This window comes from Ascaphus truei, chromosome 1, assembly GCF_040206685.1.
Source record: "Ascaphus truei isolate aAscTru1 chromosome 1, aAscTru1.hap1, whole genome shotgun sequence".
NCBI classification, from domain to species: Eukaryota; Metazoa; Chordata; class Amphibia; order Anura; family Ascaphidae; genus Ascaphus; species Ascaphus truei.
This window is the reverse complement of record NC_134483.1, coordinates 538398648-538411145: the sequence shown is the minus strand read 5'-3', so window position 1 is coordinate 538411145 and position 12498 is coordinate 538398648. Positions and strand designations below refer to the sequence as shown.

The following is a 12498-nucleotide window of genomic DNA, read 5'->3' as shown; positions in this document are numbered from 1 at the left end:
TGCTACATCCAATTGACAATACATATATGGTAATAAGTATAAAGTACAAATACTTCAATAATAATATTTTCTTTGTTATTTAGTTAAACCCTTTGGCCAAAGCGTCATAAGCCTGCATACCAACGTCAAGGTATAACCAAAATATGCAGGTCCTAACACTACACAGTGAACCCTTCCTTTTACCTCTGTATGAGCGGGAACAACCACAGTGGGTCCTGTCCATACAGCAAAATGAGAGAACCTCCCAAGTTAAAAAGGTGTAAATACACGTTTTATTTCAAATCTGTTTAGTTAAGCTTCCGACACTGAAATGATTACCCTTTAGCTGTAAGAAGGTCTGTGGCACATAGAGACTTTACAGTAGAACATTGATTTCCATGTTTTTTTCATTGCTGTGCCCATAGGAACGTTATTCTGAAATGTCATATTCATACAGATTGTATGTTCAATAATGTAGTGACATTGTGGTAAACATATAAAGGGGAAGTCACTAAATGTCAGTGCGTGCAAACCCCCTCAGGTAAGCTACATACAGGGAGGTTTTGTCTCTAAACCAAATGGGGTTGTGTGCAACTTTAATGGTGCGACTGGAGTTTCTTTGAGCAGAAAAATACAGTGTAGTTTCCAATGTTATATGGCAATGACCCTGAATTAACCTCCACATCATATTCACTGAACAGTGGTAACCAAGCAGCCTTTAACATTAAGCTTCATTCATATTGGAACCGTGAACTCCTGCTTACCAGCAACCCAAAGGACGTTGCTGCAATGTGTAGTCACTGTATATTATCGTAATACATTATTTTCTTACCATTATCCTCCATACTTGCTGTCGGTAAAGCCAACTAAATAATTCCATCTAGTCATTTACATTTAGACCATTACTCGAGAGGTTTGCAGCTGTGAGAACATAAGAAAGAGCTCGAGTTTTGCAGTTGGTGCCAGTGGGGCGCATATGTTATGGAAATATGCATCTCGCGTAGAGCGGTGAAATAACCTCACCTCTTGGCTTTTCGTGGTGTTATATTGAATGGCGACCCAGGAGGACCGAGGGACTTGGGGAACAAATCTACCCACATCTGTAACTTTCCCTGTAGAGACGACACGTTGGTTACTCAGAGTAACTAGTTATAAGAGGAGCCAGCGTTATTAGCAGCAAAAAGGAGCATTTACGTTAAAATAAAATGCGTTAATTTCAGCTCTGAGGACCCCCTGCTTGCCAAGATAGTCACCTCAGTAGCTCCCGCTGATATCTTCTGCATCTTTAAATATCCCGCATGGCGCCATTTTGATTGCCTTGCAGGAGCCAGCAATGACCGACGGAGGTAAGTATCTCAGAGGGTCTCGGGAGCTGAAATTACTGGGGTTCGGCTTAGGAGACCCCCTGCTTTCCACCTAGTACTAAAAAAAATTGGATATGTATCCACTAAGGGGAGTATGTATCAAGGTGGTGTCATTTGCTGCAACCATGGAGGGAAAACCTTCCATTTGGGCTATTGTAAGAATCTTCCCAATCCGGTTACTTACAATTGGCGCAGATATCTTAAGATGCGAGGCTAACTCCATCTCAGACCTGGCAGATTTATTTGACGTGGGGAAAAAAAAGTAAATCTGTACCATTTATAGGCTCAAATGTTGATACACCTTTTATAATGTTGTGTTAATAATCTCTCCCCCCCCCCCTAACTCTTCCTATAACCCCAACTCTCACTGGAGAAAGCCAAGCCAAATTGGAGCAGAGAAAAGTGGCAAAATCATGCCATTTGCACCTATTTTTGGAGCAATGATCCATCTGATACTTATTCCCCCTACACCAGAGGTTCTCAACTCATCCTCAAGAACCCCCAAAATTTCATTTTTTTTTCCAGGATATGCCTGCTTCAGCACAGGTGGTGCAGTCTTCGACGGAGCCACTGATTGAGCCACCTGTGCTGAAGCAGGGATATCCTGAAAACCTGACCTGTCGGGAAAGTCTTGAGGACTGGAGTTGAGAACCCGCGCCCTATAACATTCAGCGCAGAACAGGACATAGCTTTTTCTAAGAGAATAAATATCTTACATCAAGATTTATTCCAAATAAAAATAAAAAAAACTGCAGGAAAATTTCACAATATACTGTACTATGTGAGCAAGATGAACAGGTATAAGAAGCTTAGAAAATACTTGGTATGGGATTACATTAGGTATTTCCATTGATTGTTTTTACCTTATTTCCGTTACAAGCAAATACTTTTTACCCCTTGGTTTAAAAATGGGCCCACAATGCATTGTAAAAGTTAGCCGTGAAGGGGTTACGTTTTTTTTTTACTAGATCTTAGCAATGTGAAGGATTCTTTGATCTTTAGAGAGATTCTGGGTGCATATGTATACCATTATTCTATGGATACTGAAATACTTATACCTGTTCTATATCAGGCTGCAGTGGGCTGTATAGGGACCTGGTCTCGACGTGTTCGTGTACAAGACCTTGCTTCCGCAGCACATGCAGGGCGAGGCGTTCTTCAGGTGGTCCCAGATGTGGGTTAGGGAATTTGCTGTCCTCTGCAAATAAAGATTGCACGATTACAGGATTACAGTAAAAACAACTCGTTCAAAGCAGCCATGGCCCCTAGAACGTAAACCTTTATTTTGCACCTTCTTAGATCCAGGGATACACTGGCTGCCGTGAAATTAGACTTGGCTAGATATAATAGAGGACGTTGGGGTTTTCCATTGGCCATCGGAGTGAGGTTGACACCAAAGGCCGCGCTGTTTAAATCCTTCTTATCTACTCATTTCACAGCAACCAGGAGCTCCCAGGTGCAGGGAGCAAAGCAGGCGTGCGCTTGCGTTCAAACTCAAAATGCTGGTCTACTGTGGGGAACAGCAACTTAATGCCGTAAAGACATTCACTGTCTTTTCTAGAAGGGAAAGGTATACAGGGATATACCAAATTAGTATACATGGGAAGGATGTTGATTCAGGGATTAATCCGATTGCCAATATTTGGTGTCAGGAAGGAATGTCATTGCATGATGTGTCACTGGAGTTTTTTGTTTGCCTTCCTCTGGATCACTATACTGTAAGTAGGGATATCAGATAAAGTATCTCTCGTCTAAATTTAGCATGGGCTGAACTTGATGGACGTATGTCTTTTTCAATCTCATCCACTTTGTGACTGTGTGACTGAGTGATTGCATGGTTACCGACACGGAGGGAGAGCCGGGACAAGTGTCTCGGGCCGGTGGTTTCGGGGTCCCCCGATGGATGGACAAAGCAGTTGGGCCTGACCTATCGTTGCCGCCGGGCCCGGCTCTCCCACAGCTATAGGCCTCCCTCACTGACTGTGACCGCACCGAGATTCTGACATTGGTGCACTCTGGAAGCAAGCTTGGCCCAGCTTCTGGCGTGAGAGGGAGGCCCGGCGCGTGCCGGCGTCAGAAACTCGTCATGGGACAGTCAATGAGGGAGGCCCGCAGCTGGGGAGAGCTGGGCCCGGCGGCAATGAGAGGCCTGGCAGCCAAGTCTGGCGAGAGGCATGAGACAGTCCCAAGGTAAGTTTGTATTTTATATGTATTTGGAGGGCTGGTTTTTTTTGTACTATTGGATAGAGCATGGTGAGGATGGAGCTTGTGGGGGTGTGAGGGAGAGCATGGTGAGGATGGAGCATGTAGGGAGTGAGGGAGAGCATGGTGAGGAGGGAAGATGTAGGGTGTGAGGGAGAGCATGGTGAGGAGGGAACATGTGGGGTGTGAGGGAGAGCATGGTGAGGAGGGAACATGTGGGGTGTGAGGGAGAGCATGGTGAGGATGGAGCATGTAGGGTGTGAGGGAGAGCATGGTGAGGAGGGAACATGTGGGCTGTGAGGGAGAGCATGGTGAGGAGGGAACATGTGGGGGTGTGAGGGAGAGCATGGTGAGGAGGGAACATGTGGGGTGTGAGGGAGAGCATGATGTTATGTGTTTCCAAGTATGGGTAGAAGCGTTTCCCAGCAGTTTCCAGCTAATGTAGCGCCAAAAAATGAGGGTAACTCCAAATAGGGATAAGTTATAAATAGAGTAATTTATTGGTCAGTTTTAAAAAAACAATGGTAGGAACGCATCTACGTGTTTCGTCCGTAAAGGACTTTCTCAAGGTGTCACGGACAAAACGCGTAGGTGCGTTCCTACCATTGTTTTTTTAAAACTGACCAATAAATTACTCTATTTATAACTTATCCCTATTTGGAGTTACCCTCATTTTTTGGCGCTACATTAGCTGGAAACTGCTGGGAAACGCTGCTGTGCTCCTCTTCATCCTTTGCTGCTCGTATCTACCTCCAGAGGACTGCACGCTGGAACCGATCCACTAACTTAGGACACCATAAAGGAAGGTAAAGGGCAAAGCCCATCTTTTTTTACCCTCCACTGCTGGACTTATTTGAATTATTCCTCAGGTGTGAGTATACTGTTATTAGGAGACCTATTTTGGGGTACCCGCGGGGGCACCACCAGGTCTCTAGTTTCTCACCCTGGGATGTCATGATATAATACTCTATGTCCTGGAGCTTGGATCCACTATTGGAAATGGAATCAATTTACATTTATTGAGCTATTCATGGTGATGCACCAATATACTGCTCTATTTGGGTAGAAGCAGGGCCCAGCTCACATACTTGCAACGAGGATCACAATTCCCGTGTTCCGCCTGCTTTATACAGTACATAGAACCCAATTACTTTACACACGTCAAATGTGCACAGTGCATTCTCTTGCTCTGTGCTCCTGTTTCTTTATTCCTATCCGTGGAAATTAATTGAGGGATTTTATAACAGCCACAACCGATAAAATGAAAGCACCATATAGATACATGGGGTTATTTACTCAAATCTACTGGTTTCTGGGGCACAAAAACCACCGAACCAAATGAAGTAAAGAAAAAAATCCAATCACTTTAAATAAAATGAAAGTTCTATGATGAATCTGGTGCGGTTTTTTTGCACTGGTTTTGTCACAAGTTTTGCAACTGAAAGGTTTGAGTAAATAACCTCCTTTGTCTCAACTAAACGGAATAAGAACCCCACGTACATATGGGATTACATGTGGTCAGGTGCCCCCTAATTGACCTTAATGTTGCCTTGTTAGGTTGTGAACCTGTGTGTTTGGCGCATGAAGAGGGTGATTATAAATATTCTGCTTTCTCGTCGTCACCTTTTTTATTTTCCATTTTCTCTCCAACATAAATATGTTAACGAGGGCTTAGTTATTAATAGAAGGATATATAACTAGCAAAGTATTACTCACAATTCCAGAGCCAAACTAGTGTTACGCTTGGATGCAAAAAGAAAACAAAACAGACTTTTTTCCCCTGTGTATTTAAGAATAATATAATATATATACTTATATTGTTTCAGCCCAAACATGCAGCGCTGTACATAGAGTTGTACAATGAGTCCCTGCCCCAAAGGGTTTACAATCTAGCTGTGTTGTATGCCCAAGGTCAATAAGAGATGCCCAAGGTCAATAAGAGATGCCCAAGGTCAATAAGAGATGCCGAAGGTCAATAAGAGATGCCCAAGGTCAGCGGCCACTTCATGGGACACTAACCTGCTCCTTCATCTCTTGAACCTGTTGTATATGCCACAAGGAGTTGATATATAACTACAGTAATATGGTCCTACATGTGTAGAGAGACGCAATGGCCCTCATCGAACTTGCAGAAGGTGAAAACGTCTTATTGAAGGTGGATTGACGGATCATTGCTCACCTTTATCGAGTTACATAAAAGCGCAAAAAACAACTCCTATCAATACCCATGAGGAGCGCGGCAGGAAAAGTGTGGGCGTCCGCCCAAACACAGCACTGCAAGGAGCTAAGCGATGTCGAAACAGAAGTAGGAGAGGACTCCTACCGGCGATAAATGGCAGTGTGCAGTAAAATGCCACAAAAGATGAAGATAGGACTGAAGGTGGTGAAACTGGAGTAACAGTGTGCAGAGAACAGGAGAAATAGACTGCTTTAAAAAAAACACACAGTATCACACAACCACGGCTAGAACAGATTTGGGTTCCAGAAGATTCCGGGCTAAGTCCCGGTCAGGGTAAAACTCTCCCATAGAGTTCCCTTCACCTAGGAAAGTCTAGTTTTCAACCCGAACCCCAAAGTAAGTGTGTCTTTTCGTCTGTATTTTGTGGTTCATTGTGTGTAAGCGAATTTATGCCGAATAAATTGCAATTTATTTCTCTACCTTGTTTTGCTCAATGAATGAACCAGGTAAAAAGGTGTAAATAACCTGGTCTCCTGTGACAGGGGCTAGACCATCAAAGGATAGTATTAGAGCAGGGGCGGCCAACTCCAGTCCTCAAGGGCCACCAACAGGTTTTAAGGTTATCCCTGCTTCAGCACATGTGGCTCAACGGATTGAGCCATCTATGCTGAAGCTGGGACTGATTGAGCTACCTGTGCGGAAGCTGGGATATACTGAAAACCTGACCTGTTGGTGGCCCTTGAGGAATGGAGTTGGCCAACCCTGTATTAGAGTATCCCAGAGTTAGTGGGGTTATTATATTTAGCAGACAAGACACAAACTAGAGCGCAACATAGAACTCATCATCAAGGCCCCCCTTGCCCTGGACTTTTTATCCCCCCTTTTCCCTCCCCCCCCCCTTTTTTTCCCCTTTGCCTTCCTGTAAGAGACGTGTTCAGAGGTATGCAATGGAGACTGTTTTAAGGTGAAATTAAAATAAGGCTTTACTGCGCCTGTCACTTTAAACACAGCAAACATGTAAATCAGCAAACAAAATCCGCTCCACTCTGGAGTATATATACTGTACACTTGTAGTCCAGCTCTCTTTAACTGTGTGGTTACGATTCCCCGGCCCATGTCATAGGGACATTTTATATATACATAAAGACATTGATAACAGTCTTATAAGAAAAGTCTTATCTGTTTTCTTGTAGAGGAAGGCTTCTTTGTACTCCTGGTGTCCACACCTTTGTGCGATAAGGCAATGTCAGGATCCAGGTTTAGAAGTACTTTCCCCTGTGTCTTGCTGGCAGCGTGCAGTCTCTTCTGGCAGGCTCAAGACGTCTGTCTCCTTGTTCAGCTCACATGTGTGCTCAGGAGTCTCCCTTCCTGTCTCAGAGGCAAGCTTTTTCTAACACCTGGCTGATGCCAGGTGGTGTTAGTTAATTGCCTACCAGCAGTTAACCACCACACTGCTGGATCAGAGGCACATTTGTGAACAGGGATAAGTCCCCTGTTACATACCTCCCCTGTTTGTGGGAAGCTCGGGCTTGTCACGGCCGAAGCCCATCCTTCCACTCTCATTCGAGATATCTCTGTGACTTGAATGAAAGTGGATGGAGGAAGAGAACCCTCAGTCCCGCTAGTATTGGAGCCCTTTCTCCAGTTTATTCGTGTCTCCTCCCGAAGGTGTTTGAGATCAGCACTCCTCAGTCGCTCGAGGAGGACTTTTTCCAAGAATAGTCTTTTTACTGCATGCGCGGTCATGAGATTTCCCTTGCGTCGGGTGCTCCTCTTATTGCAGGCAGACTGTATGGCAACAGTTGCAGAGCGTTTAAGAATAGCCCTTTGAGTTTTCCGCTCTTGAAGCTGTCTCCCTGCACTTTTTCCACTCAATGAAGTTGCTAGTTCAGCTTCTTTGGGATTGAGTTGCAATTCCACACCCACTTCCAGAGAATGTCCCATCTTTTCAGCTTCATCAGCTAAGGATTCTTCTGGTTTTGATTCTGCACGTATACCTTTTTTTGTTGCCTGTTCGGTGGCTGAAGGTTTAGCTAGTGCTTGTTTAGGTGGTTCCGACTTTGCAACCTTGTTTTTTTAGGCGAGCGGTGCTCCCAGCTCTCACTGTACCCTTTTTCCTTTGGGTTTTTGTAGCTGTGGGATACTGATGCTTGGTCAGGGTCAATACTTGTCCTTGTAGTACTGTAATCTCATCCGCGAGAGATCCCTGTTTTTTGAGTGCGTCTTGCAAGTCTCTTCTCAGGGAATTTATCTGCGCATTTTGCTTTCTCTGAGCTTGCTTCCACATTTTCATTGTATTGTGAAGCACTGTGAATTTCTTTGCTTGGGCCACAGTTACAGTACTTGTCTCAGTTTCTGGACCTTCTTGTGCTGAGTTACCTGGGCTCTAAGCTTGGCCTCTAGCAATTCTTTGGTGATGCTCAGGGTAGCCTTCAGTTTCTCATGCTGCTTTGCGGGGGCATACTGGGTAATCAGACGTTCCTGCAGCACTTTTATTTCTTTTTCAGCCTGCAGATTGTCTTCCTGCAGAGTTTGCTGCTTCTCCTCAGCATTCTGCAGTTAACCACCACACTGCTGGATTAAAGGCACATTTGTGAACAGGGATAAGTCCCCTGTTACACTTCCCTTCTTCCCTTCCCTGTTTCTTTCCCTGTTCCAGTACATTTGGACCACTCTGGCCATTCATTAGCTTTTGTTGTGCATCTCATTATTACATTTCTTTTGGCTTATCCATTTGCTTTTGCCCTTTTTTTCATTTCTGAGTGTGGGAACATTTGTTGATTATTTATGTCTCTTGGGAGGAATTAAGGTCCTCCTTGTTCCCTTGCGCACCATTCCATTTGATTCACTTTATCCATTAATTTCGAGTGCTGTCTAGTACATTTTTCTACGTATCATCAAGGACTGTCATGCACAGGAGATAATGAAGCAATAGGATAGAAAGTAGTGTATGTGTAAAGATGTATGTAAAGAGGCAAACTAAATGATGTACAGTAGCTCTAAATATATCAGGAAAAACTAGTCACAAACATGAAAACACCTGTTTTATATATATATATATATATATATATATATATATATATATATATATATATATATATATATATATATATATACATACATACATACATACAGAGAGAGAGAGGAGAGAGGAGAGAGGAGAGAGATACTGTATATGGGATCCATCTTTTCAATAAGTAACAACAGAGGGAGAGGGAGCAAGGGAGTACGGGAGTAGGGGGTGTGATACCTTTCATTGGACCAACAAGCAGTTTATATGTTTCACGTTTTCTAACATCCCAGGGTAGGGATAAGACCCGATGAAGGTGCCTAAGAGGTTCCAAAGATTGTAACATCTCAACTATTTGTTGGTCCAATAAAAGCTACAGTATCATATTCCCTACTCACTCTGCCTTTTTTTTTTACTACATGGACAAAAGGCCCAACATGGCTTCCCACCCTTCTTTTTCCTACCTTTTCAATAAGAGTTTTTAACCTTCTGCCAGACCTGTGAGTGCCATTGAGTCTCTTTCTTCTAATGTTGAAAACTGGCACGGTTTCTGGGTGTGCCAAGGCTACTGTCGATATGAGAACGCTCGTATGTTGGGGTGTCAACTTCTGTATCTTTACGCAAATCTCAGGAATTTTTAGTTTATTTACTTTCAAGACCTTATTTTATATATAACAAGCAAGCTGCTGTCAAGAGAATCATTTTCTGTAGAACACAATAAATGTGTGTGTGTATATATATATATATATATATATATATATATATATATATATATATATACACATACACACACACAGTGGCGACTAAGTTAATTCTAACACGGCCAGCGCCGCGTTTTTAAAAAACCGCGGCCGCAGCGTGGCTGTCTCCGACCGAAACCTGGCCGGGTTTCGGCCGGTTTTTCCTGCGCCTCGGGCGCTTTCAATAGTAAGCGCATAGCGCTTATCTATTGAAGCGCGGGAAAGCGCGGGAAACTCCGGTTTCAAACCGGAGAATAGACCCGCAGCTAGCCCGCTGCAGTCCCGGCCAGCTCGCGTCTTTAGTTAGAATAAGCTGTGCCGGGACAGTATATATATATACATATATATATATTATATATAATATATATAACATTTATTTTGTTATATATATTTATGTGTAGAATAAATGAGTTCTTCAGTATTATATATAGCCACAGAACGGTATTGTCTATTCATTTTTGATTATTAAGCTCGGCTAACACAGTACAAATACCTGTACATATATATATATATATATATATATATATATATATATATATATACATACATATATATACATACATATAGAGGTATCAGTACCGTGTTAGCCGAGCTTCAATAATCAAAAAATAAATAGATGATACCGTTCTGTGGCTAACGAAATGCTTTTATTTGTGCGAGCTTTCGAGATACACTGATCTCTTCTTCCGGCGATGTTACAATGAATGAAGCAAGCAAAGAGTATACTTAAAAACAGTGTCTCTTGGAATGTTATCTGTGCTTGTCCTTGTAACTCCCACTCCACACACACCTTGTGTAAAGCACTGTATACACTGTGGGCTCTCCATTCATTTATATTCACACAGATACACACACACACTTTTACATCACTTACTTTCAGGAACCATTTAACACCTCTAGCCATAAATCTCATCCACACCGGGGGAAGGACAAGCACAGATAACATTCCAAGAGACACTGTTTTTAAGTATAGCCTTTGCTTGCTTCATTCATTGTAACATCGCGGAAGAAGAGATCAGTGTATCTCGAAAGCTCGCACAAATAAAAGCCTTTCGTTAACCACAGAACGGTATCATCTATTTATTTTCTGATTACATATACACACACATATATATATATATATATATATATATATATATATATATATATATATATATATATAAAACGAGCATATATATATGACTTACCAAGCTCAGAGAGGCTATATTCATGGTTCCTAAATATTATTTTGTTTTTCTTGTAGATGGGCGCTTTGCAGTTGCGCTGCTGACCAAAGATATGGAGAAGCTGAGAGGGTCGGAGCTGGTCCCTCCATTGATTGGTTCCAGATCTAAAAAAGTAAATAAATAAAAAAAAAAAAACATGAAATAAATAAAATACTAACAGATATTAACGTAGAAAAATGTGTCAATCATTCAGGCATCTGTTACATTTAGCACTTCGTGAGATACTTCTGCTTGATGTAAGTAGGAAACATACAGATGTAGCCAATGTTATTACGCTCGTGGTGGGCGATATAGCGCAATAGCCCCGTCCCCTTCTCACACGCGGCAGATTCAAAACAATGGCCCTCTGCAGTGTGTCACAAGAACGTTGGCTATATCTGTATTATTGTTTGTTTCATTGTCTTTCATTGCTCGATGATGAGGAGAAAGGCCTGTTTCATGGATAACTGCTTTGTCTTTTTGGCACCCAATAGATATATGTCGATAAGAATATAATTCTTCATATATATATAGCTGTGTATAGCTGTGTGATCACGCATCAGCTGTGTGAATGCACAGGAAACACGGGCAGAGATATGAATAATAATTATTTCTTAGTGGAGGAGTGGGTCAGTGAGAGACGGCCTCTCAAAATACTGACCCCAAACATCCAAAACTGAATTAACTCTCCAGATTTAAAGAAATGAATAAACACGACTATTTAAAGGGCACAAACAGTATGTCCCACCCTGATTTCATCCTAGTAAATAGTTAGCAAGGACAGAAAATCTCTCTTGGGTTGGTAACCAGGAATCACAGTAGTAATGTATAATGCTCTTAGAGATATAAAGAAAAGAATGTTTTAGGGCAACGTGAATAAAGTGATATCATCGACCTTCTCTCTGTGTATTTCACCGACGGTGTAATGGCCTATAATACTAAGCAGTGCTATATCAAAGACACATCCCAGTGCCGTAACACACCGTATGAAGTGTTTTGTGGTGCCCGATCGTGTTTTTCGGTGTAGCTCTGTTTAGTAAACATGGCCCTAATATGTGGACGTTGTTGATCAATGAAAATACTTTGCTCCATTGAACTGATTTTTGTTTTTAAAATCTGACAAATGTATCAGGATTGAGAACTGGGAACTCACAATCATTTGTGGACAAAAACAATACAGAGCGTTGAAATGTAAGAAGTAACTAAATGCATCAAAACATATATAAAATAAATAAAGCTGCAGTTGGCATAACTGCAAATCGAATTTTCTGACAATTTATAACCACTCGTTGCGGTCAATGGCGATTCTTTGCTTCAGTTAATAGCTCTTCCCCAAAAGATATCTACGGGTACATTTTCATTTTGTGGGTGTGTATAAAAAGATAATCATATCGTGTCCGCCGATGCCTTGGCAGGGAGTTCTTTGGCAGGGAGTTGAATTCGATACATTGACCTTACGCTTCTCGTTTTACCAGATACCATGAGATAGTGATACATTGAAGGTACTTACGTGCAGTAACTTTGGGGTATTCCACATCTTGCCCCGTATTTCGATAGGAAACGGTTCTCCAGGTCTATGACCGTCTCCCCGACCTTCTCATCCTTGGACATCAGATCGTAATCATACACCGTGATCTTCAGGTCTTTCTCCAGCGGGAGAGTGCAGGTCAATTCGAACATTCTACCAGAAAAGAGGAACACATACTTTCTGTATTACCACGAGGCCGCTGTGCAGCAAACACTGGCACACAGATGTAATGACAATTATATTCTACAGAACCTACCATATTTTTGATTTCTGCCTATCTAATATAGATAC

At 42.2% G+C, this 12498-nt stretch overlaps 1 protein-coding gene across 16 annotated transcripts in view; it reads right to left on the bottom strand.

The window, feature by feature from the left end:
• DYSF (dysferlin) overlaps nt 1-12498 on the bottom strand; it is a 406918-nt gene that overhangs the window by 42448 nt on the left and 351972 nt on the right. For all 16 annotated transcript variants that reach the window (XM_075573113.1, XM_075573169.1, XM_075573215.1 and 13 more), the window contains 4 exons: nt 12190-12360; nt 10662-10804; nt 2402-2541; nt 1003-1091 (listed from right to left, as the gene is read on the bottom strand). In XM_075573113.1, the coding sequence (XP_075429228.1) occupies nt 1003-1091; nt 2402-2541; nt 10662-10804; nt 12190-12360 (543 nt within the window). The remainder of the gene's footprint in view (nt 1-1002; nt 1092-2401; nt 2542-10661; nt 10805-12189; nt 12361-12498) is intronic.